The 27,613-nt window shown below is 37.2% G+C and overlaps 1 protein-coding gene across 1 annotated transcript in view; it reads left to right on the top strand.

Annotated features, from left to right (window-relative positions):
• Colec10 (collectin sub-family member 10 (C-type lectin)) overlaps window positions 1-27,613 on the top strand; it is a 35,451-nt gene that overhangs the window by 6,631 nt on the left and 1,207 nt on the right. The window contains exons 2-5 of the mRNA XM_013032226.1: window positions 10,760-10,831; window positions 12,739-12,810; window positions 24,623-24,676; window positions 26,010-26,105. Coding sequence (XP_012887680.1) covers window positions 10,760-10,831; window positions 12,739-12,810; window positions 24,623-24,676; window positions 26,010-26,105 — 294 coding nt within the window. The remainder of the gene's footprint in view (window positions 1-10,759; window positions 10,832-12,738; window positions 12,811-24,622; window positions 24,677-26,009; window positions 26,106-27,613) is intronic.

Here is a 27,613-nt window from a genome sequence, read left to right as displayed (position 1 = left end):
AAGTGAACCAATTGCGATGCTTTGAACAACACTGCATAACAAGGTGTTCCACTCTTACCATCCAAAAAATGTATACTCTAATTAAGTAGTTGACATTAACATGAAAGTTAACTAAGAATGTATTATTTAAATAATACTTGGAGGCAGCAATTAGGAAGTAGTAACAAGGAACCAGATGGTGAGTTATAAGGATATAATTCTACCCATAAATTCAGAGAAAAAAAATAATGACAAAAGATCATGGGTAAGACTTAGGAAAGAAGAGCTATAGTTATTTATTTATATTTATTGTTATTTATATTTATTGTTATTTATTTATATTGTTTATTATATGTATTTCAAATTGAAGAAGTATTTCACATTTTTGGTAGCATGTAAAAATGTGCATAACAAAGATGTGTTAGGGAAAGCTAGTGGTCTCTCTTTTCACTATCATGTTTCCATTTCTGGACCCATTTCTGCCATGTTATGCTGATATCTTGTATTAGTACTTTTATCCATATTTAATTTTCCTTCATTTTAAATAGTATCTTTCTGTACTTGTTACTCCATGAGAGATATTCTATATATAATATAAAGGAGCTCACTCCATGACCAAAGAGCCTATTCTAGCCCCTTATTTTTGTCTTCCTTATTTTGGGGGGAGGGGAGCAAGGTGGGCTAGGTCCTAGGGCTTGAGCTCAGTATGTGAACATTGTTCCTGAGCTTTTGTGCTCAAGGCTGGCCTCCCTACTGCTTGAGCCACAACTCCATTTCTGCTTTTTGGCGGTCAAGTGGAGATAAGAGTCTCATCGACTTTTCTGCCCAGGATGGCTTCGAACCACAGTCCTCAGATTTCAGCCTTCTGAATAGATAGAATGACAGGTGTGAACCATTGGTGCCTAGCAAGCCCCTTATTTTTATTGATAGCATAAAATTGTGTTATCTTTTAATACAACTCTTATTGTTGTAATGTAACATTAATCGTTGTGTTTTCAGTCAATGATTAATTTTAGACTGCCTACATTTTTGTACTATATACTTGTTGATACAGTGTTTTATTGTTATTTCTAGAAAATAATTTTACTGTGGTTGTGTGTTATTTTAATCACTTCCAACAGATTATTTTCTATTTTCTAGAAATGTAGTAATTTCCATGGTCAAGAACAGTGAATGAAAGCACTCAAATCGGCACGTATAGACTGTCTTTAGATCTGGTGGTAAACCTCACACCACACACACACACACACACACACACACACACACACACACACACACACACACCATTTCTTTGGCTGAAATTGAGTGATTGAAGCTGCACATTTTTTATCTTTTATTTATTGTTTAAATATTTGGACAGTTATTTTATTGTCTTTTTTGCAAAGCAATTTATTCAAACAAACTTTAAATTTCTGTTATGACTCTGATTCTTCTCTGAATGGAAAAATTTCCAATAGAAAGGAAGAGCATGTGCTATTTCATGGAGGCAGGAACTGAAAGACCCTTTGATGAGCAATGAGCAGACAGGAAGCTATGACAGGGAGAGAAGGTAAGGCAGGGTAAGACCAGAAACTAACCTAGGAAAGTTGCCTTGATGCTAATTGAAAGTCCACATGCTACATTAATGAGTTAGGATTTGTCCTGTGAAGAATGGTAGAAACATCTTAGGGGCAGTAGCATATGAAAACATGATTTTATAAAGATTACTTTGCAACATGGTTTGGAAAAGTGAATATCAGATCCAAGGAAACCAATTTTCTGGTAGCTATTTAGTGGATAGACACAATATGAATTGAATAATAATAAAACTATCAATGGAATTACCATGAGACTACACAGGAAATCAGCCATATGGGACAAAGATGAGGGCATGAGGACTGGAAGAGGTAAAGTAATGGTAGTGGGGAATAGGAAGGTGAGGGAAAGGATGGACTTGAGACAAATTAAGAACCATAATGGATGTGAGGAAAGAAGAATGATTAAAGTTGACTTTGAACCCAGGTGTGATAGTGTACACCTTTAACCCTAGCCCTCAGGAGGTACAGGGAGAACACTGGAAACTTCCACATAAACAGACACTATATAGTGAGTTCAAAGACAGCCAGAGCTATTCACCTGAGGCCCTGACTCAAAAATCCAAGAACCAAAGATGAAGCTTAGTGGTAGAGCATCTGTTTAGCATTCAGAGGGCCCTAAATTACATTCCCTCCATATTAACAGCAGAAGTAGCTGATTTGAATATTGAGCCTGGAAATTAGAACAAGACAAAAATATTGGGAGACAAAAAATAAATCAGAGAAGGAAATAAAAATACAGGGGTACAGATGAGCAGTAGAGATTGATTTGCATATTTTTCCTGGGCTGCTGCACTAGATGATAGACTATCCTCACAGACAGCTCAGGAGATGGAAATCAATTCATTAATCCCTCTCTATTGAAAATGGCATTTCTATCAATTACAGATTCATTTGACCAAATTGTCATTAAGTTCACATTTATCTACCTTGCCATTAGAGATGCTACTCCTTTTACTTTGAGAACATTTATTGAGCAAGAATCTATTGTATCCCAAACTCTGTGCCAAGTGCTAAAATACAGAGACAATGTTTTGTCCCAGACCCATCTCATCCTCAGTGGCAGGGAGCTATGAAGAACAGGAGGTGTGCATTTCGGGGAGTGAGATTAGTACCAGCTTTGAAGAGGAGGGTGGAGGCAGAAACATTGTCCATAGCACATAGAATTTTAAAAAAAGATAAAATATACACGTGCTTTTATCCAGCATACTTTTGTACTAGCTTTGCCCTAGTATAGCAACCGATTTTTTTTAAGTTAGCCTATTTCTTTACACATACCTTGAGATAGAAGTTTCTTCGGGTGGAACTTGGTCTGAAAGATGCCATTTGCTCTTCTCTGTCACAGAAAAGTTAAGAGTCTGGGGTACGGGAGGATGAAAGTAGTAGCTTCCCAAAATTCCTTCAGCATAGGCAATAAAACTTCCTCTCAGAATGTAGAATAGGAATGTTCTGAGGTTTGGCTCAACTCGTGGAAAGGGACTCAATCAGGATTGAGTAGTTATATCAGAAAGAAAGGAAACAAGTCAAAAAATCTAGGACAAACTGCGTTTGTACTGGTTATTCAAGCCAACAATCAGAGGTGAGAGGTCAAGTTTCCAACTCAGGGATAGCTTTTGAGCTCTACAGGTGCTTGGATGATGAGTTTTAGATTCAGTCTTCCTGACTTGGCTGTGTTCTCCTCTATCAAGACTTCATTATAAACTGTTCTTTCTTCACTGTGTCAAGATAGATTCACTTCATTGATAAACTCCTTTCTGTGACCTGCAGATGGATCAACTCTGTAGTTTCTAAAAGTTCTAGCCAGGCACTGGTGGCATATGCCTATAATCCTAGCTATCAGAAGGCTGAGGGCTGAGGATCACCATTCAAAGCCATCCCACGCAGGAAAGTCCATGAGACTCTTACCACCAATTAACCACAAAAGAGAAAGAAAAGGAAGGAAGGAAGGAAGGAAAGAAGGAAGGGAGGGAGGGAGGGAGGGAAGGAAGGAGGGAGGAAAAAAGAAAAGAAAAGAGAAAAGAAAAGGAAGTAGAAGTGGAGCTGTGGCTCAAATGATAGAGCATTAGCCTTAAGCACTAAAGCTCAGAGACAGTGCCCAGCCCCTGAATTGAAGACCAGGACTGGCATACACACACACACACACACACACACACACACACACACACACACACACACAAATTATAACTGAAATCATCAATTTGATATTTGTAGGTTCTTATTGGGTCTCATTTCAATCTGCTAAAGCCATTACTGTGGATAAATTCCAAACTATGTGAGAATGAGTGAGTATAGTTTTCTAGAAAGGTATGGAGCTCTCATCAGAATCGCAGGGAGTGCATAGCAGAAAAAGGAAGGCAGTAAATGCCCACCACACACAGAATGTTTATGAAGAACGAGACTTTCAGGACAGGCCTCTGTTAGGACTTTTACCATCTATAATCTCATTTAATCTTCAAGTGACTCCATGAGCAAGAGGTCATTATCCCCATTTTCCAGGATAGGAAACAGAAGCAAGTAGGTTAATTGTTTTGTTTAAGATTTTATTAAGCTTTAAATAATTTATTAAATAATTGGACAAGATATTTATTAAAATTATTAAAATTCAATTATTTATTAAATTCAATTATTTATTGAAAGAGAATTATAAAATATTTATCATACATTAAAAGAGCTGTTATTTGACAAATTCAGAATTTTAACCTAAGTTTGCATATATATATTTATGTGTGTTTGCATATGTATGTGTACATATATATATATATATATATATATATATAAAGAGAGAGAAAGAGAGAGAGAGAATGAGAGAGGTATAGTCCTATACCACAGAGGGCATCTGAATGAATGCCCTGTGAGCTAGGTTGCATACAATTCCTAAAGGTAGAATCCCTTGGCAAATTATGTATTTTTAAAGAGTTTCTTTCTCTTCTAAGATTTTCCTTTGGGCAAATTTCCTACCTAAAGGCATACTTTCCTGTTGAATGAGATGCAGTTAATTCATTTGAACAGAACAATGTTTCTGGAACACCTTAAATGCACTAGGGAAAGTGTTCATTGGTCTATGGGAATGATCTTGTCCATTGCACATTTATGATAACTGGGAGATAACCATGGGAGCAGAGAATCTCGTAAGTCTTGGAAATGTATTTCTCTTTCTTTCTTTCTTTCTTGTTCTGAAGTGCAGTTGGGCAAAGTCAGGGTCTTCTTCTGCCACACTTAAGTGGCCACAAAGCCATGGCAAACGTATAATGTCTTCCAGCCACTCTTCCCTTACTAATCATGCTACTGTTCTGCTTTTATTAAATATACAGAAAACTCCTGCTTGTGTGTCAAATGAGGAAAGAGTGTGCGTAGCTGCCATTACCTCTGTAGACCAGAAAGCTGTGCTTCCAGAAGCCTGCTGTCTCCCATTAACCAAGCTCTGGATGCCACTTCTAGGGTACAGCGTCTTTTAGACAGCTGGAGAATTCCATCTTCACTGTAATCCTAGATACAGAGAGGCAGAGAGGTGAAGAATCAAGGTTTGAAGTCAGTGGTACCCTTCTATTATGCCAGTTACACGGGAGGCTGAATTTGGGGAGGATCACAGGGCCAGGGCAGTCAAGGCAAAGTAAGACTCAAGCAGTTAGAGTACTTGCCTAGCAAACATGAAGCCCTAAATTAACCACCTCCCCTCCTCCCGAGAACCCAAATTCCATCCTTAGACAACAAGCAGCAGCAATACAGGTAATACTGGACATTACTTGTCACTTCAGTTACGAAGAAATAAGGAAAGCATGCAATTGGTTTTTCTTCTGTTACCAGTGCACATCACAGAATGATTGAAGGTAATGAAAAAAAAAGAATGTCTTCGAGTGAAGAAACCACCTTGGGTAGGGTTCATTCTAGCAGAGGTGGGTACTCGAGTCATTTCCTATTATGGCTGTGAAAACAGAGATTGTGATGCCCAAACCCGGTGTATTAGTCCGCTTTCTGTTACTGCGACAAAATACGTGACATAATTAACATGTAAGGAGGAAGGGATTCTTTGTTCTTTGTGCCAACCACAATGATAGGGGCATGGATGCAATAGCTAAAAGTACATACCTGAGCAAACTTTCTGCCACGAAGCAAAAGAAGGGGGAGGGGAGAGGAGGGCCAGGTGTCCCACAATCTCCTTCAAGGTCATTCCTCCAGTGACTCAAGGGCCTCTTAGCTCTGTGTCTTAAAGGTCCACCTCCCAATAATGCCACATTTGGAACCAAGCCAGGCTATTAAGGATCATTGAACATGTAGTCTACAGCAGCTGGTAAGCAATATAGTGAGGATGTGGAGACAGGACATATAAGGTTACAGCCCATGGGCTTTATCAATAAATCACTCCATCTTCCAGGGAACTATAGCTTTCAGTAAATGGCCAATGGAAAGTTGTCTCCCTCCAACCACTCTGTTCAAGAGAGGTTATTTTTAAATTTTTTAATCTATTAGTGGTTCTCTCTCTCTGAAGATAAAATTAAATTCTTTAGCGTGATTTGTTTCTGGAGAACTTAGTTTACTCCTATGGATTTCTGCTTCTCTTTCTAAGTGCTCAATTCTTGTCTTTTACTAACCAGATCATATATAGTGCAGTGGTATCTCAAGCTAAACGAGATCACAGAACTCTAAGGAAGTAATTTTAGCAAATTGCTATAGCCCATTAAAAAGTAACATTATTATGGTGGTGGTATGTTTGCAGAGGAGATTGTTTCTGTCTTTTAGAGACATTTACTGAAGTATTTAATGAAGATATGCCATGTTTATAATTTGACATTTTTTCTAAGTCAGCAAAAAAAAACAAATAAAAGTAATGACACCATGCTAATTGTTAAATCTCAGCAATGAGTGTATGAATTTTATCTATAAGAGTGTGAAATTTTTTTCATAGTACAGAGTAAAACACATAGTCAAATACAAAAGTAAACAATGGAGCACTGGGCACCAGTGTCTCACACCTGTAATCGAAGCTATTCAGGAGGCTGGGTTTGGAGGATCACACTTCCAAGCTAGCCTGGGCAGGAAAATCTGTGAGTTGTTTATCTCCAATTAGCCACCAAAAAAAAAAAACAACAACAACAGAAGTGGAGCTGAGACTTGAGTGGTAGTCTTGAGCATAAAAGCTCAGGGACAACACTCAGGCCCTGAGTTCAAGCCCCAGTCCTGGCAGCAAAACAAAACAAAACAAAAAGTAAATAATAGATATAGGTTAGGTTAAATACAAAGGAATAATCACTGTTATACTTCCCTTCTCTTCTAATTAGAACAAAAACCAGAGAAGTTTACCAAATGAACTGTGTTGAATACTTTTCATCCACTAAGGGAGATACTTTTAATTGACAAGTCCTGTGCATCAGGGGTCATGTTCTCTAGTCTATGGATAAGGAGAATGAGACTCAAAGAAGGGAAATGCCTTATTCCAGAGAGCTTGATACAAAGCTGCCCAGGCTGTCAGGAGAGCCATGGGGAATGACTAAGATGAGAGAACTCAGGACAGGTAGGAGCTGGGTGAGGGCAACAGAGGGGCGATAGACTGAGTGAATGGGGAAAAGACAAGCACTTCAAGTTCTCAGGAGGACCAACTAGTTCATCAGAATGAATGGAAAGAAAACTATCTGGTGCATGCTTCTTTAGTATATCTAATTATGCATGAGAAGTCTGGACAATAGTGGATGTGACTATTGAAATTTCCAAAAAGCAAATCTGCAATTGGCATCTTTAGAAAGATGATGCAAGACACAATAATAAAGGACGGCATGCCACCTCTTTTGTTCTGTGCTAAGGCTGATCAAGAGAATGATTGAAAACAACTTTTCCCTAGTCTCTCCATTCTTTTCCAGTGAGTTTTCTTTAGCATTTCCAAAATGAATGCACTAATTTTTAGTAATTACTTCTTTTGAGTACAGGGCACCGACCTGAGTTTTCAAAGGCATATTCAGTTTTAGAAGAGGTTGTGTGTGTGTGTGTGTGTGTGTGTGTGTGTGTGTAAAAAGAAGAAAGAAAAATGTCCCACCTAAGAGAATTTTGTCAATTGGGTGCTCTGCTGGAATTCTAGAGAGATTATCACAGCTGGCAAGCTAGTGACCTGGAGGGTCCAAACAAATCATTTTGTATGAAATTGAAATCAGTTTATTTTACTTTATAGCTTTTCATCTAATTTTCAAATGTAAGTGGCTATTTTTAAATGAAGGAAAGGAAGTCTAAATAGCCCTACTCATCCAATGAAATATTGCCAAAAGGATAAAAGCAGGCAACTGTGAGCCACGTTAGGGGATCCTTTCCACAGCTCGCTTTCATGTCTCCTTTCTGTTCTCATTAAAGCAAGTCTCAGAGATCAAATGAACCAGGACCTGAGCTGAAGGCAAGGATTCAAGTTGTTTGCTTCACTTCTGCCAGCCTTCTGCTCTTCCCCCAAGCTGGGTGTAATCACCTGGGTCATGGATCACAAGAACAATAATTAGGTGCTCCCCTGCCCACGTTTCTATCTGGAGCCACAGGAAGTAACAGATACCTGTGTCGCTCATCTGACCACCTCCAGTTGGACACTTGCTTGAAAATCTCCTAGGGAGAAGGAGGAGAAAGACTACTGGCACCAATATCCATACCCATGTGATGTTAAGATCCTGACCTTTGGTGAGAAGGGACATACATCTTTAAGCCCAGTATACTGTTACCAAATCACCGCCCAGAAAGAGTAAGGTAGGAATTTGTTCCAAATCATACAAGTTATTCAGAACATGGATTTTAAGACAGATACCTTGGTTTAAATCCTGTTTTACCATTTATAAGTCAGGTGAACCTACATCAATTAAGTCTCCTTACCTTGACCCAATTTCCTCCTTCAAATAATGGAAGAACATCCATCTCAAAGGTTGTAGAAGGAAATGAAGTGAGTGCATGTCTAATACTAAGAACATATTGAACTCAGCATCCTCTGTCACACCATTATTATTACATTTGTAGAATGGTTCATGGTTCACACAAAATATATCCAACTGTGCCACATTTATTGAGCATCATACTCCATGATGGTGCCTGTATGCTGGACGTGCTAGGAGAAATTATTAGGGCACTAACCATCCCTTGGATCACGGGAGATTGTGAAGGATAAACTGATCCATAGAGTTGGAAGTGGCATCTGTTTTTTTTAATATATTTTATTGTTATTGTAGAGGTGATGTACAGAGGGGTTACAATTATGTAACTCAGATTGAAGTGATAGGTTAACCAACAAAGGTAATTAGAAGAAGAGCATCACTCAGCTTACAGTTTGGTAGGAAAGGGGGAAAAAATCATTTCTGGAGGGGAAAAAATGTTCATTATAGGGGGGAGAATCGGGTGAGGGGAGGGGGGGAGTATGGGAAGGGATGAGAAGGGGAAACAAAGAGGAGGCAACAATGCTTGATAAGAAATGAACTCGTTATCTTGCCCATGTAATTGTAACCCCTCTGTACGGTATTTTCGCAATAAAAAAATGTTCATTTGTTCATTCTACAAATGAGTGAAACATGACTCTGAAAAAATAAGGGTCTTGCCAAGATCCTTCAATCTGATAGCAACAGAGCCAGGCCTGAAAGTTCATACCCACTTGAGATAATGTAAATCATTCCTATGATGTAAATCATTGAGCCAATGAGCTAAGTTGTTTTTTTTCCTTTTTTTCCCCCTCACCACAGTCTTTCTTGTTTAAAAGGCTACAGAACAGTGTTATTATTTTCTGTATCTCCCCTTTTCTCCCTGAAAACTTGACCAAGCTCCTAATTCTCTAAAATCTACCATAGGCTAAGTGTCACAGAGCCTGTCTGGAAGGGCCAAGTGTCACTATTCTGGAGAGGCAGAAACTTAAGTACTGAATCCTCACTGAACCACTAACAAGCTCTAGGAACATAGGATCTTAAGTTTTTTTCTGTTTATTAAATTGAATAATAACAGTATCCATCTCCTAGAACTGCCATGATGATTTCATGCCAAGTCTTTAGCTTAGTGCCCAGAACACATTATAATTGCTCAATACACATTCATTGGTGACTTTGGCTAGCAAAATGTCCTGTGGTTCAACCCTTCACCCCTCTGGGCTCACAACAGAAGTTCTCTGTGCATCTTTTTTGAAAGCCTTTCCCAGAAGGAACTTCTTGTGAAACACTCTATGCTTGGCCCATCTTAACATCTCCAAATCCAACTCACCATCCACTTCAACTTTTCACATTCTGCTCTCAGAAAATAAAGACAGCTCCTATGTATATTTTTCTTTTCTGGAGAAATTAGTGAACACCTCATCTTTTTTCTCTCCTCTGAACTATCTAGCCCCAGGAACTTTACCTTTTTATCTTTAGAAATGTCTCCATTTTTTCCCCTCCAGTGATGAACAGAAGCACCTCATGTCCCAAGATGGTGATGATGATAATGTCAGTATAATATTATGAATGTTGTACTGTGTATGTTCAAAGCACATTCATATGCTTCCCTGCTTGATCCTAAAACAACTGGGCAAGGCAGGGAGGGCAGGTAACATCCCACATAAAGAATGTGAAACTGCAGAATACAGAACACAAGAACACTGCAAAACCCAAATCATGTCCCAGGTCTCCTATATGCATTACCTGGCTTCAACTTCTAGAATGTAACCTACTTTAGTAGCTATATAGGGAAAGAAAATAAGATGCTGAGAAGAATAGTATATGTTCAACTTCTTCCAGAAAGGATTGGGGGGAGCTGGGACTCAAGTCTATATTCCAAAGTCAATAAGCCCAATCACCAGTTTACCAAAGATTTGTTCCATATTTGTGACTAATATGACCTTAAACTCAGAAACTTTTGACTCATAATCCATCATACCTTTCCTTGAGTAATTTATTCAGTCTGTTTTCATTGTTCTGGCACTGAAGCTATGTTCACGATGACTAAGACCGTCACAATTCTCACACAACTGCTTTGTACTTGTTCCCTAGTCCCAACTGCCTGATTTTGCTACCTGATCCATACTTATAATTTTGGAGTTTTCAAACACAGAGCAAATGTGGAGAAAAGTTGGAGATACAAGTGTTGTCTGAGTATCCAATTCATGTGACCTAGGTTCATTGTCACATCTGAGTTGCTAGGTGGATTCTAATAATGGTCACCTTCCCTTGGAGAGAACTTGCATGGGATTACATTTGAGTTCTTCAATTCTTTCTCATTTTCTATTTGTTTTAAAGGAGATGATGGGGAGAAAGGAGATCCAGGAGAAGAGGGAAAGGATGGTAAAGTGGGACGCAAAGGGCCAAAAGGTAGGTAAAACTGACACTATAATATAGAAATGTTCTCTTTCCTGGCCCTGGTGTTGGAAATCAGCAGTTTAATAGTGCCCTGAGGACACCTTTAATTCATTCACCATCGCAGAAGTTCTGAGCTTTCCTGTCAATAAAAATAAGACCTATTCTGTAAATGGCATCATTAGGACTGCAAAGATTAGGGAATTCTATGAACCCACTGAAGTATTCTTTGGGAATATGTAAGAAATTATAAGTTTTAAGAAACATCTGTGGGTTGATGGCTTGGTCTCCTGTCAGAAGCTGCAACACAAGCTAGAATTTCTGGCTGGCCTAGAGTTTAAGGAGGGAGCTACAAATTGATCCGTTCATCTTTGCCCAAGATCTCTTTATTTAAGACCTCCTTCTTTATAGAACTAAATAGCATAATGGGGAGAAATGGAGGGTTATGGAGGAAGTAGAAGCAAAACATATCAAAAGACTATGAAAACTATTAAAGGATATATTTACTATAAAGCCAGCAGTAAGTCTCACTTGCACATTGCTCTGGGTTATGTTCTGAGCACTTGATTCTCTGCCAACCGCTACCCATATGGTTTGCCTGGACCACTTACGTTAAAATCTTGAACTATTTATTTTTATTACCTTGTAATGATTGTCCAAAAGGGTTTCATTGTGATATGTCCATATAGGCATACAATGTTCCTTACTCAAATTTTGCCCCCTCTAATATTTTTTCTTAATATCCTTCTCCCTCTCTTTTTAATCAAGCTATTTTAGTGGTTTTTATGCTGATAAAGTACTTCAGTCCTATTCCCCTCCCATCAGCCTCTCCTTTCTCCTTTCTCCTAGCCCCCTCCCATTGGTTTCTTGCTCCAAGAATCCCATTTTTGTGTTTATGTCATATTTTTTCAGCCTAGATTCTGCACATGGGAGAAACATGTGTGATGGTTGTCTTTCTGAATCTGTCTAAGTTTATCATGAACATTTCTGCTTCCATCCATTTTCCTGCAGAGAACACAATCTCATTGTTTGTATAGCTGAAGAATTCTTTAAAAGGATATAAAGACCTGCTGGCCCCCTAAAGTGTCATGTTGAGAAATACTGATTCAATTCAGTATATAAATGTCTGTGTCAAACTCAGAATTATTCTTATAAAACAAAGCTGGTACATATTGTAAGATTTTCATTAAAAAGGAAAACAAAATAAGTAGAAATTTTAGAAGAGCTTAGTGGTGCCAGGAAATACGTTTTGTATTAAAAACTCAACAATTTTATGCCCAATCTCTACACGATGAACAAATGGATCAAGAAAATGTGACATATATATGCACATGTATGTATGTATATAGAGAGATCCATGCATATGTATATACTTGCATATGATATATATATATATATCATATGTGTGTGGATATATGCATATGATGGAATTTTATTCATCCACCAGGAAAAATAATATGCCATTTGCAAGGAAATGGAGAGACCTAGAAAAATATTATGTTAAGTGAAGTAAGTTGATGTTCTCTGATCTCTCTGTTTACTAAGTGTCATGATTGTACACGTAAGGCTGTCAAAAGAGAAAACAAAGAATCACAGGGCAAAACCAAAATGAATCTAGAAATGAGTAGTTCCAGAACAGAGTAAAAAACATTTCCACTCATCCCCATTTCTGACCTTTAGATTAAGCATTCTCTGATGAGCATTCTCTGATATGGTCATTCTAGAAATACTGCATCAGTAAGCATTAAAGTATCATCATGTCTAGATTATCATCAGCCCTGACATTTTAATATATAAATTATAACTTTGAAAGTAGATAATATAACAGAGGGTTTATATATTGGCTATCACAAATGGAAAAATATGCTTTTTGCTGTTTCCTAAAATCTTATGATATAAAGATGTCACGCTTTGCTTTCTAGGACTCAAAGGAGAACTCGGAGATAGAGGTGATCAGGGCAGTATTGGCAAGTCTGGGCCGATGGGCCAGAAGGGTAAATTATCTTTACTATTTTCCAGTAGCAAATGAAACAAAATAGTGCATATCACATATTTTTAAGCCTTTTATGTCATGAAAACAATACTTTGTTCTTTTTTAAATAATATTTTATTATCATCTTTAAGTAGTTGTATAAAGGAGTTGCCATTTAACAGAGCACTTTATGAATACGTCTTGATCTACTCACCTCTTTCAACATTCTCATCGAATCCTCCCCTTTCCACCCCTTCTCTCACTCGTCTTAATTTTGTAGGATATACATTGAATTCTTGACTGCATTTCCCCCTCTTCTCTTTATTTATCTATCTCCTTTTACCTTGCCCACCCCTTTTGAGTATCTACTTCCTGGTATTTTATTTTGCTCAGCCTTGATTTGGTCTTCCTAAGGAATTACACAATTTGAGATTTCCCTTGACTCTACCATACCTTAGTCAATACATTTGTATACATGTTCATACAACTCAATGTATTTGTTTATGAGTTTGCAAGCTAAATCTAGCTTCCTCATACAAGGGAAAAACATGGATTCTCTGTCTCTTTGGGCCTGTGGTACTTCACTTAATATAATGTTTTCTAAGTCTTTCCAGTTCTTTACAAATGATACAATACTATTCTTTCTCATGGTTAGTAAACTTCCATTGTGTATATATACCGCATCTTGCTGATCTATTTATCCATTGAGGGGCATCTGAGCTGGTTTCATACCTTGGCTAAGGTGAACAGTGCTGCAATAAATGTGGCTGTGCTAGTGGCTTTGTAATCTATTGGATAAATGCCCAAGAGTTGAATGAATGGATCATAGGTAAGTAGTTCTATGTTAATTTCAGGGACAGTGCCTAGGCCCTGAGTTCAAGCCCCCGGACTGGCACATACATATAAAAAAAGAAGAGTTACAGAAGCCACTCATGGTCCACATATCCTGCTACAGACTATGTCCAGTGGTTTTATCATGAAGCTAGGAAAGCTAAGCCAAAGCTTATTCCTTCATCACATGGATTTTTATCACAACATAGGAGAACCCTTAGCAGTGGATTCACCTAGCCATATGTCTTGGTAAAATTTGTAAAGTAAAACATTTTATCCCCAACTAATTAAAAATAGTGACTTTCCACCTTTTTATGAATTCCCTTCTAAAATAGACTATCTAGATATATCTTTCCTAATTACTTCTCCCCATGATAATTTGTCATTATCTATATTTTTTTAATCACTTATGTATGTAGTTATAAAATATTTATGCTTAGCGGGGCGCTGGTGGCTCACGCCTGTAATCCTAGCTACTCAGGAGGCTGAGATCTGAGGATCGCGGTTCAAAACCAGCCCAGGCAGGAGAGACTGTGAGACTCCTATCTCCAATAAACCAGCAGAAAACCGGAAGTGGCGCTGTAGCTCAAGTGGTAGAGTGCTTGCCTTGAGCTGAAGAGCTGAGGGACAGCGCCCAGGCCCAGAGTTCAAGCCCCACGACCGACAAAAAAATAAATAAATAAATAAAATAAAATATTTATGCTTTACATACTTTTAAAAACACATACACACATAAAACCAACTACATTGCACCTTTGAGGTAATATTACCTACCACCAAGCATGAGTTAAGACTGCTATCTTCTTTTCCACCAGCTCCCTTCCATCAATCATCCTTCTAGTACTGAGTGGTTTGAAGCAGATGCAAATATTTATGAGTGTTTTAGGAGCTATCTCAGATGAGCTTATATGGTGAAATATTTTAGACTGAATGAGATATATTTATGTAGTGTGAGGTTACTTCCATGCACAGTTAAGTTATTGATAACAAGTCCAAAGTAATCATCTACAAGAATACTGCCACTTACTGTACAGATCGGTCTAAAGCCATGATACAAACATACTAAACCAGAGTTCTGGGACCTGCAGAACAAGAAATGCAGTTGTAAAAATAGAAGCCAATCTTGAAAATTGTAGGGCTTTCTTCTGAGATTTGACTGTATTCTTAATTTACACATCAATACTAAGCTTCAAAAGTGAGAATAATTGTGATGTTTAGTGATGGAGATGAAGTCCAGACTTCTGTTACAGTTTTTATAAGAAACTGGCCTACTTAGGTTAATCATTCTGATAACTAGGACTAGCTGCTCTCTCTCAAATCAAATCATATTTGAAGGAATAGGGGATGTTCCAAATTAATAGGACTTTAGGAGTCATGCTCTGGAACAGAAGGGGATCCCTCTAAACTAAGCTATGTGTTCTACACTCCATTTGCCACAAAATACACATACATTTATAAGTAGAGTAGTAATAAGAGGCTAAGAGACTCCAGTAGAGTTAATATTTGAGGCTTGCCAAGAGTAGTAGCCCAAGAATATGTCCTATATTTTTAATAAAAACTCCAGAAAATTTGAAAAGCTTTAATTAATAACATACCTTTTCATGTTGTTAAAGGTGTAGCAAAAGCTGGGCACTGGTGACTCCCACCTTTAATCCTAGCTACTCAGGAGGCTGAGATCTGAGGATTGCAATTCAACTGGGGCAGGGAAGTGAGACTCTTTTTTTTTAATTTCTATATATTTATTTATTTTTATTGTGAAAATACTGTACAGAGGGGTTACAATTACATGGGCAAGGTAATGAGTACATTTCTTAACAAGCATTGTAGCCTCCTCCTTTGTTTCCCCTTCCCATCCCTTCACATCTCCCCCTCCCCTTCGTGCCAAAGTTGTAAAGTTCGTTTTTCGACATAACGACTTGTACATCTCCATTTAACCACCAGAAAACTAGAAGCAGAACTGTTGCTGTGGTAGAGTGCTAGCCTTGAGCAAAAAGAGATCAGGGACAGCACCCAGGTCCTGAGTTTAAGCCCCATGACTGAAAAAAAGAAATGCAGCAAAATAGAAATAACAGAAGTAGAAGAAAATATGCTTAATCATAAAAAGGAATATCAGAAACAACAAAAATCTATTTAAAATTAATCAGTAGTGAAATACTAAGTGGGAATGAAGTTAGCACAGCCTTCTATCACAAATTCTTTTTTTCCTTACTATATATATTTTTTATTGTAAAGATACTGTACAGAGGGGTTACAGTTACATGAGCAAGGTAATGAGTCCATTTACTATCTAGCATTGTTACACCCGCATTTATTTTTCCCTTACCATCCCTTTCCTCAATACCTCCCCAATTCCTCCTTCCCCACTCCCAACCCTCCCCCCGCCCCCCGCAAAGTTGTAAACTTCTTTTTCAACATACTGTCTTGTACATCTCATTGTTACAATGTGTCATCCTGTATCCTTTTTTCAGCATTTTGTTATTTCTCACTTTTAGGCATTTACCCAAACGATCACAAACAAGATCATACCAAAGCTACCAGCACAACTATGTTTATCACAGCATTATTCACCATAGCTAAGATATGGAACCAACCCAGATGCCCCTCAGTAGATGAATAGATCAAGAAAATGTGGTGCATATATACATATACACACACACACACACACACACACACACACACACACACACATATATATATAAAATGGAATTCTGTGCATCCATCAGAAAGGATGACACTGTCCCATGGAAAAACTTGGAAAAAATTATCTTAAGTGAAGTAAGGCAGACTTAAAGAAACATAGATCCCATGGTTTCACTTATCTGCAATAACTAGTATATGTCTAGGACAAGCAGAAGAGGTCAAAAGCTATGTACATATGACCATATAAGATGATGTTAAACAAGATGAACCCCCAGATAGGAACATAAGAGGTTTTATTTTTGTTGCTGTTCTTTTTAATGTACTTATAATGTACTATGTAATTTTTTTTTGTTTCTTTGTACTTCCCCCATGGCAGAACCCCTGTTGTCACTGTATTTGATTCCAGTGTCCTGCATCTTGTATATACAGTTTTCTAGCACAAATTCTAATCAACATTTGGCAATGAGATTCTAGACAGAGCAAAAAATACGAGAAAAAGTAATACATTTATTCAATAGTTGAAAAACAGAAGATAACTTATTACATGCCTAGAAAATTCAAAATAATCCACAGGTAAACTATTTGTAATAGAGAAGTTTGTTAGACAACCACACAAGAACATCTATTTTTGTTTCTATGTAGAAATAATTCAAGCAACAAATTAAAACAAAACATTTTTCATATTGTCAAATTATCAAACCTACTAACTTGCATAATGCCTCCACAATAGGCCCAAGAAAATGATAACAAAATAAAGTATTTCTAAGAAAAGGGAGGTAAATCTATGTTATGGGCTATAAGATTGAATAATATTAATGTACTTAGGCATCTCAAATTGATCGATAGATTCAATATCATTTCAATCAAAATCCCAGAAATATTATTTTGGAAATTGATAAGCCAATTCAAAATTTATGTGTAAACGAAAGAGATTAAGAATACCCAAGATAGACTTGAAAAGTGAAAACAAAGGTGGAAGACATAAATTACTGAAGTTGAACATTTATTATGAAAGCAAACCATTAAGATAATGCTGTGATAGACAAATAAGGCAAAAGAAATTGATAGAAGCAGAAACACTGCCAAACTTGACTTATACAGGTTGAGTTTGTTCTGCAATGGGGAATGATAAACCTAGTGTGAAGGTCCTGTGTTATCAGTATCTTCATAGGAATTTGACCACTTAGGTAGCACTCTAAAAGCCAGTGGCTGTACATATAAACCTTTGTAGACATGAAATTGAAAGATAAACCAATAATGCTTCTAGAAGTTAATTACACAGTGGGAGAGTGGAAGGGGTGTGGATGTGGTTGTGCATGCTGAACCTGGGGCTTGAATTCAGGGCCCGGGCTCTATCCCTGAGCATTTGTTCCTAAGGCTAATGCTTTACCATTTGAGCCACAGTACCACGTCCAGCTTTTTCTGAGTAATTTATTGGAGATGGGAGTTTCAAGGACTTTTCTGCCTGGGATGGTTTCCAACCTCAGTCCTCAGATCTCAGCCTCCTGAGTAATTAGAATTGTGAATGTGAGCCACCAGCATCCAATTTTAAGTCTATATTTTGATCCAAGGGTAAGACACAATAACCAAAACAGAAACTAACTAATGGGAATCTAATAAAAGACTTTCCATCCAGTAAAACTACCTCGCTGAGAATGAATAAAAAATCACAGAAAGGGTTACAAGATTCATGGGTATCCAGTAAAAGATTTACATTTAAACAGATCAGAAGAGATGGGTACACCACTGCCATAAAGCTTTCCAGAACTTAAAAACTTCATATTTCACTGAGTCACCAGATATTATAGTCTTTTCCTAGATTTGGATGTGAAATTTTGTCTCCAAGTAAAAAAGTTGGGGTTTTTGATCTTCAGCTAAGTTTTAATCCTCTCATAAGATAAAATGATAGTGGAATAATATATTACAAAAATCAGCATGGTATGAATAGCTAGGCATGCAAGTAGCTAAACTCTTTTAAGAAAGAAACCATCCAGAAATGATATGGTTAACTAAAATAGTCTCTTTCAGGTTAATTCTTCCTTCAAGGCTCAGGTCCCTAATAGCTAGTATATACCTCTGCCACTGTCCTGGGGAATTAGCTTGTAGGTTTCCCATATTGTTTGTGAATTTTTATCAATAGAAGAATTACTGCTTCTGTTTGCTTAAAAAATATATGTCTTCCTTTGAAATTCTAATTTTGTCTTAATGCCTATTATATATTAGAAACTTTCAAAATATTTGTGGTATTGAGTGTGCAAAAACAATGAGGTAGGACCCAGGAACCAGTGGCTCATGCCTGTCATCCTAGCTTCTCAGGAGACTCAGCTCTGAGGATGGCAGTTTAAAACCAGCCAAAGCAGGAAAGTCGGTGAGACTCTTATCTCCAATTAACCACCAGAAAACCTTGAAGTGGTTCTGTGGCTCAAAGTGGTAGAGTGCTGGACTTAAGTGCAAAAGCTCAAGGACAGCATCCAGGCCCTGAGTTCAAGCCCCACAACCACCACCACCAACGACAACAGCAACAACAAAAGAGGTAGGAATATAGCTCTATGGTAGCACGCCTGTTTAGTCAGCACAGAGTCCTAGGGTTTATTCCTAGGACTGTGAAAACAAATAAGTATTTTTTAAAATGAAGAAAACATATTTCCAAACTGTGAATTTCTTTTCTACTTCTTATTCCTATGAATACCACTTTTCCTTTAACATCAATTTCTAGCAATGGCTACTGAGATTTCCTTCTCCTCCAGACACCTGCCATCGAAATTTATGAGCTTGTCTTGAATTTTTTTTTAAAAAATGAGATACAGTGCTCTGGCTCACTGGGATTAATTCCATTTTTAATCTGTACTTCAAAATTTATTGTGTTCATTCTGACTGTGGTCCTTCGAAGTTTTTCACTTGACTCAGATTAATCTCAACTTTCTAGGCTGACCTTACTATTGTTGCTTGCATGGATAAGGTAGCTTTCTGGATGTCAATAGTTCATCTCAAGAATAAGAAATAAGAATGATTTAATATGGGTAAATTCAGTCCCATAGCAAAATAAATGTTTGACTTAAGGTCCATAATCCTTTTACACTGTAAGCATTACGATGGGGTTTTTGGTTTGTTTGTTTGAATGTGATCTCTAATTCCTCAAACTTAAGACAGTTATTACAGACATATTCCCATCCATGGGCCAAAATAAGTTTCTGTGGATGACTTTACCCTATGATTAGCTTTGCAGAAATGGGTCAGCAAAGCCCAAACCCTCTGTGAACTAGCTAAATGCATGGCATTCCATCCGTTACCCTAGCTCAGAACTGGGGAACCAATGCTAATGTTGGCTAAGCATCTTCTGAGTCAAGTCCAATACTGACCTCATTGTAAAATAGTCTAACATAGTCTCATAATGATCTTATCTTCTGAGGTAGCATTATTTGCTAGGGAAATTAAATATTCTGTCTACAGTTAGCTATCAAGTGACAGAGGCAGAATGTCAATTCTATATTTTCAGGCTTCCATGATCTTTCACTCTACCAACCAGATTGGTTTGATGTTCCAATTTGTCAGAAAGGCAAAAGAATTCATATCAAAATACTGAGAAGTAGTCAGTCTCTCCATCTTCTCAGGGGGAGAGAAAAAGAAGAAAATACATACTAATTCAAAAGCTCTTTACCCCATTTCTTAGATCAGGTTGAGTGCCCCTGTTTTATTTATTTGTTTGTTTGTTTGTTTAGGGTCTGGTCATGAGGCCTGAACTCTGGGCCTGGGCGCTGTCCCTCAGCTCTTCAGCCCAAGGCTAGCACTCTACCACTGAGCCACAGCACCACTTCCGTTTTTTTTCTTTTTTGTTTATGTGGTGCCCAGGAATCGAACCCAGGGCCTCATGCATGTAAGGCAAGTGCTCTACCAATGAGCCACCTTCCCAGCCCCAAGTGCCCCTGTTTTAATATAGCCTTCTCTGCTGTAATCCAGGCCTCTTTTTTTTTTTCTGACTACCTCAAAGTCTTATAGTCGAGTTCACTCTATTAGCACATGACAGTGCCAAACTTTTTGTTCTTGTCTGTGTATTTTTATTTCCTTAAAAGCATATGAGCCTTCCAAAGCAAATACTATAGTTTCTTTTCCCACTGGAAAACATCCAAGACTTTCACTGATGCCTGAAACTAGTTATACTATGCTTTTTCCTATATATACACATTTAGAATAAAATTTATTAAGTGATGTAAGCCAGACCTAAAGAAATATAGGTTGCATGTTTTCCCTCATTCATAATAATTTGAATGTGCCTAGAAATCTACAAGTAAACCCAATGGATAGTAAAAGACAAAAAAATTATACTTAGGCATGATAAATTAAACAGGACTCTAAACATTCACACAGTGAGAACAAAGGAGGATATTCTTAGGAGAGGATCACAAGGGCTCAATGTCTATGTGCATAGGATCATATAAAATGCTTATTGAAATGAACTCCAAGAAATGGAAACAGAGGTTTTTTTTTTAACTGTACTGTTTGCAGTTCTTTCTTTCCTGTTGCTTCCCTTTTGTCATTGTTTTTTGATTTTTTGTACCTTTTGTCTTGTATGTAAATTTATCTTATTTGAGGCAAAGAAGGGAAAACACAGAATGGTGGGACAAAGACTGAACTAATTCAGCATTGATATTCACTAGACACTATGTTAAAATGAAAGAAGGGTTGGGAGGGAAAGAACTGGGAGAAAATGAGGGAGGAGTGACACTGTTCAAAAAGAAATGTACTCAATACTTATGTAACTGTAACTCCTCTGTACATCACCATTACCATAAAACTTAGTTAGAAAAAAACAAAAATGGGGCTGGGAAGGTGGCTCAGTTGTAGAGTGCTTGTCTTGCATGCATGAGGCCCTGGGTTCGATTCCAGAGCACCACATAAGCAGAAAAAGCCGGAAGGACACTGTGGCTCAAGTGGTAGAGAGCTAGCCTTAAGCTGAAGAGCTCAGGCACAGCCCCAGGCCCAGAGTTCAGGCCCCATGACCAACAAAAAAAAAAAGTTTAAGTTAAAATTGAACAGAGTAAGGGTGACAACAATATCAAAAATAGAACAATGATATCTATAGACTCTAATGAAAGTTATGTGAATGTAGCTCTCTGTCTTTACCTCCTCACTATCAAATATCTTATTGTCCTTATTGTCCTGTGTTCATCCTTCTTGTGATGTTCCAAGATGATGCAATGCCTGCATCACATGGTGAGTGAGGGGAATGGCATAGGCGCTGTGTCATAGGATGATGCTGCCACATAAGGCTTCGTTAGATTCAAGCACTGTCATATTACGACAATCTGTCTGATCTCTGAGATGACTATTAAGTGACTATTGGGTGGATAGCATATGTGATATGGATATATTGGGAGTTCCATTCCAGGCAGGATGGAGCAGGAGGGCATAAAGCTCCTCAGGATGGTATGCAATTTAAAATGTGTGAATTATTTATTTCTGGATTTTTCCATTTAATATTTGGGGACCATGGTTGACCACAGGTAACTGAAACTATGGGAAGCAAAGTTCCAGGTAAGAGTAGACCTCTGTTCTCTATACTTTGCTGATGCCTAGTAGCAAACTTATGCAAAATTCGGATCATAAAAGAACAGTAATCAATATTTAATCCATATTGTAATGAAAGGAATTCACATACAAAGAAAATGTAAATCATAAAAGTAATTTTTAACCTGATCAAGATGCACTGTACTCATAGCCTGACATATGGAATTATAACTTCTTTGTACAACCACTTAATAATAATCATAATAAATTTAACCTCTATTTATGATCTCCAAGTCCATATTGCTTTTGATGAGAAAGACTGCTATAATTTTTCAATGTTTTGTTTTTTAAATTTTATTCTTAATTGACACATAATTATACATATTTATTGGGTACAGTGTGATATTTTGATATATGTATATGTTTTATAACAATCCAGTTTACATAATTAGCAGATCCATGACCTAAACATTTATTGTTATTTTGTGAGAGCATTCAAAATCTAGCTATTTTTTTGAAGCGTACAATGTCTTACCATTGACTATAGTTACCAGCCTGTGCAATAGAATGCAGAACTGATTCTTCCTTATTCTGAATGTATATACTTAACCAATCCCTTCCAACTCTTCTTGCTCCTACTCTCTTCAGCCTCCAGTAACCATTATGCCACTCTATTTCAATGAAGCTAACTTTTAGATTCTACCTAAGAGTGAGGTCATGTGGTCTTTGTTTATCTGTCCTGGCTCTTTCACTTTGATAATATTTTTCAAACATTCTACCTTCCCTAATTATGTCATTGGTCAACTCATTTGTAAAACACTGTAAATCCGGGGATCAGAACTGATTGTGTTTGGATATCAGCACTGGAACTTAATTGTTGGCTACCCTTGAACAAATCGCTTGCCTCTCTGACCCTCAGATCCTGCAATTGTAAACTAGAGATAATCACAGTACCTAGCTCATAGGCTTTAATAGAATAATATATGTAAATTAGGCAGAATGATACTTGGCAACTCATTTGCATTCAGTAAATACATATTATCTTTCTTCCACTAATCCATGCTCAAAGTCTGTTTTGATCTTTTCTAATTTACATGTAGGAAATAAAGAATTTGTTGGCAATAACTAAGATATGAGCAGATCCATCTTCCTCTGAAATGTGTTTGTCATATTTCCATGCTTTTCTCTCAATTACTTATACCCCCTACTAGACCTTTTCCATGCCCTCTCTACTATCTTCTACTGCTAAAGCTTTTGTTAGCCAAGTTCAAATATTAATATTTTCCTTCATCCTTTCAACTGAAGCATTGTCTCTTCTAGCTCACTCTCTGTGTTATCTTTGTTCGATGCCTCTTGCACAACAGATCACATTCTATTATAGACTTTACTGCCTTGTTGAATGTAAGTAAAGTGCTAAGACTTTCCCTTCCCCCCTGAAACGCATTCAGATTTCTGTGTGAAATGATTTTTTTTCTTTTATTTGGGACCTAAGTATCTTCTTTGCACACTGAAATTCATTCTGGATTCCAAGGACCTTTTTCACTTGTTTGGGGAACATCTGAATGTCTTACTTCACTGGAAAAAATAAAGGGCTACAGGAGCCAGTTTTGAAAGGCTCTAGAAATCCCTAGAGTAACAGCAGGCATTTCTTCTTTGATATGTAAGGGACTTCAAATGAAAAGCACTCATCAGATGATGCTAAGAAGACTAGTTAATGGGCCCCCTCAACATAAGTGACACAAAATGCTATACAGTTTTTGGAGGGAAGCTTATGCGTTCTTCCTACTGCTAGGAAAGGGTAAAATTAGGCAGAACCTCCATGCTGGCCTACCCCTCCTTCATATTAGCATCTTGACTTGTGTCAAATTGTTATGAGAGTAACCCCACACTCCTAGCCTAAGGGCTATACCCTGTGTTTACCTTTCAAAAGTTTTTCTTATTCTTCTCCTACATCTCCATTGAAGCTTACAGCTCTGTTTACTTCTCTTTTGATCCTAAAGCCAAACATTTCCTCTTATAAATCAGAAGTTTTTTTTTCTTTCAATTATTGCATCTGATGTGAGTTTCAAGCACAAAACAAACAAAGCAGCATACCTTTTCTCTCTGTTCCAAGAATTCTGATTCTTTTGAGAATTGCTTTATGGATGCCTCTGACTGGATAAAAAAAAGTGCCAGATGCAAAGAGCAAAAGATAAAATCACCAAGTTTGACATTTCAATGGAATATATATGATACGACAATGTAATATTTGATATGACTTTATAGTACAGATATGTGCCTTATTCACATATCTTCTGAAAATTGTGAACTCCTTCATAGAGTTTAACCTTGTCTCTCTGTGTATGTTCTCCAGGTACCTAACCTAATGTCTTGCACAAAGTAAATAGTAAATATTTGTTGAATTGAAAAAGAATAATATTGTGTTTCTAAATCCAAGCACAAAAACCACACAGAATAAATTGGTGTACACTAAACTCAGACACTGAAATTTGCTAACCAATTGAGCTGGAATTGTAAACCAACAGTATCTTTTAAATTAAAAACATGCTAAGAATTGTATTAGCCTTGTTAAGAATCAGGGTACATCATATTACAAATTCAAATGTTTCTTAAGTACCTTGCTGGAAGTCAACATTCACCCCCAAATAAATTACGATTCCTTTGATTAATTCTGTCTGTGCAACCAATTCAAGAACAAATTTTATGTAGAACTGAAGGATATTAAACAGCAAATTAAATTTGGAAAAGTATTTCCCCTCATTTTTAGATAGGTAAGACCTTAACTGTTTGATGTAGTTCACCTTTTTTACTGCAGCATGCTTTTTCACTATTGCTATTTTTGTTTTGTTTTTATTCAGGTGACAAAGGAGAAAAGGGGTTGCTTGGCATGCGTGGGGGAAAAGGCAAAGCAGGTATGAAGAGTTCATTTTTTCTTAGACTTCTGATATCATCCCAAATGAATATCCTTTTTAAAGAAAAGCAAAAGCCCTTTCTGTATTTAACATTTACCTTGAAGAGAGGAATAATGAGAATCTTCCTTTCTACATATGGATGACTTTCCAAGTCCTGAAGAAGAGACACACTCTCCATCCCTGAGAAGCTCAGTGTGAAAAGCAAACCCAGCACAACAGAAAACACTTCCTCCTCTCCAGGACCCCAAGGAGAGTCTACACCAGAGCCTGCCCATACCTTATTTTTCCTAGCATTTCAACCAAATACTGGCTGTGGTTGGCCCACCCACAAGCTGGCTTGACCTAGAAAGGACTCCTGGTTACAGCTACCTGCTCACCATGGACCAGATAGAGTCCCTCACTTAGTCCAAGGGTCTTATTTCCAATGTGTTACATGAGGAAAGAAGGTAGATTATTTGGGGACATTTCCCTTGTTTACTTTCACCCTGATCTAGTGAAGACTAATTGGAGGAACCGTTTTACATTCTTTGTACTTACCTAAAACACTGTATAAGTTAAACCTCATATTTATTTTTCTCCTTGGCCAAAAACCATTTGCTTTTACTTTTCATATTACTAATGGAGGGAAAAGAGGAGATTTACATGAACCAACCATGAATTTTAGATCATTTGTCCCCGCATTGCTTTTCTCTCACACTAATGGTGCTGAGTAGCTGGAAAGCTAGATGAGGAAAGAAAATCAATGACTACTTAAAGTCACAGTTAACTCACAGACTGGACTTCTGGCTTTTCAAATTGTAAACTCAATCTCTATACAGGATTTTAACAGTCCTTGAAATGTGCAAGCTATACTTCATATGGGTAACCAGAATTAACATTTGATTCAATCACGAAAAGTTTCTTCTATCTTGGGAGAACCGTGTGAGCTAGTGAATAATGCAGTAACAGAACAGAAGTCTGGTCGCAAGCATGTTTGGAGGAAGCTGTAGAGAAATTTATTCTGAGGTTGAACAGACAAGTTCTGTGTTCAACAAATATGACAAATGGTCTACAAAGTGTGTGTGGGTTTATCATATTTATTCTCCTTTTTAAAAAAAATCTAGTTTGGAATGCTTTTTACCTTATTTCAAACATTTAAAAAGGTATTTTCTGAATTCCTAAAACATAAAATAAATTAAGAAATCTTACTTAACTTAAAAATGTTCAATATAGACTCATTTCCAGAACAATCTTGTAAGGCTTGAAAAAGAGAGAAGATACTAGAAAGAGAGAAAATGTTCGTTCCAACTGGTCTGCCTCCCAACATGAATTCCCTATTCTTGTCATTTACAAGGTACTATCTGTGATTGTGGAAGATACCGGAAAGTGGTTGGACAACTAGATATTAGTGTTGCTCGGCTGAAGAAATCCATGAAGTTTGTCAAGAATGGTAAACACATTTTTCTTTTGTTTTGTGCTATATATCTATTGGTTTAGTCTTTCAAAAGCACATTTCCTAGATGGAAATACCTGGGTTGGGCAAAAGCCCATTGAAATAGCATCTCTAGCTTAAAGGCTCTTAATTATCCACTCAGACTCCAGGATAGATTCATGTGTACACATGAATTCATGTGTACATTGCCTACAAGCAGACAAAGGTATTTTCCTAAGAGAAGGGAATGGAGAAAAGAGACAAATTTAGCGAGCTATAACTTAGGATGAAAAAGTGATAAGCCAGGCCCAAAGAAACATAGGTCCCATGGTTTCCCTTATTTGCAATATCTAGTATATCTAAGAGTCAAGCGGAAAAGGTCAGATAATGTGATGTCAGGAAAATGAACCCTTAGATATGTATCTTAATGTTTTTTTCTTTCATGCATGTGTTTCTAATGTTTTGTATGTCCTTCCCCACAGTATAACCCTTGCTTTCACTATATTTGATGTCAGTATAACTTGAGGAGGAGATGGGGAAAAACCAGTTGTTTAAAGATACAGGTGGACCTGTTGCAACAATGAGAAGTACAAGTTGTCATGTCCAAAACGAGCTTTACAACGTTGGTGCGGGGGGGGGGGGGGGAAGGGGAGGAAGGAGAAAGATTGGGATTGGGGGGGAGGGGGGAGGCTGGGAAGGGATGTGAAGGGTAAACAAAAGGAGGAGGCTGCAATGCTTGGTAAGAAATGTACGCATTATCCTGCCCATGTAATTGTAACCCCTCTGTACAGTATCTTCACAAATAAAAGAAAAAAGAAAGAAAAAGTGATAGCAAGAGTCACATAGAGATTCTATTTGAAAAAAAGGAGAAATGGTAATGACAACATTAACTACTTTGTTAAGTACTTGGAATAGTTTATAACTAATACCACTGCCTCATGAGACTTTACAATAATTGTCATGATAAGGGTACTATGCTTAAATTGATCCTTTTAAAAGAAAAAAAGCACCTAGTTCATAGACACACACCTAGTGAACAGTGGAATAGAAATTTGGTCCTTGTTCTTCAACCAATAATGCAGATATCAGTATGAACTGGGGCTTCTCTAAGTTTTTCAACTTAGCCATTTTCATTAGCCGTTGTCCATTTCCTCCATAATAATGAGCAGTAAAGTCCTTAAATTAAATTAAAGTCCTTAGGTATTTTATTCTGAAACTGTTCTTAAGGGCCCTGTTGTAGTTACTATTACAAGTGATTTCATTTTGTAATATTTTTACTTAGTGTTGTCCTGATATATATATTCATATATATATATATATATACTATATTATATGTTATATATTATTATATTATTGCAAGCACAGGAATACTGTCTTGTGCTCATAGCCATCTTGTAATGTTAAAGACATAGCAAATACTCTGTTATTTAGTCACTTTAATTAAAGCTCTGGTTATAATGCATATTGAATTTTCTATGTCTGATATGATATAGACTCTGCCAAGAATAAGCCAGACCACATAGGTA

Source organism: Dipodomys ordii, unplaced genomic scaffold (genome assembly GCF_000151885.1).
Source record: "Dipodomys ordii isolate 6190 unplaced genomic scaffold, Dord_2.0 Scaffold151, whole genome shotgun sequence".
NCBI lineage: Eukaryota > Metazoa > Chordata > Mammalia > Rodentia > Heteromyidae > Dipodomys > Dipodomys ordii.
The sequence above is the reverse complement of the archived record's forward strand: the minus strand, read 5'-3'. Positions and strand labels throughout refer to the sequence as shown.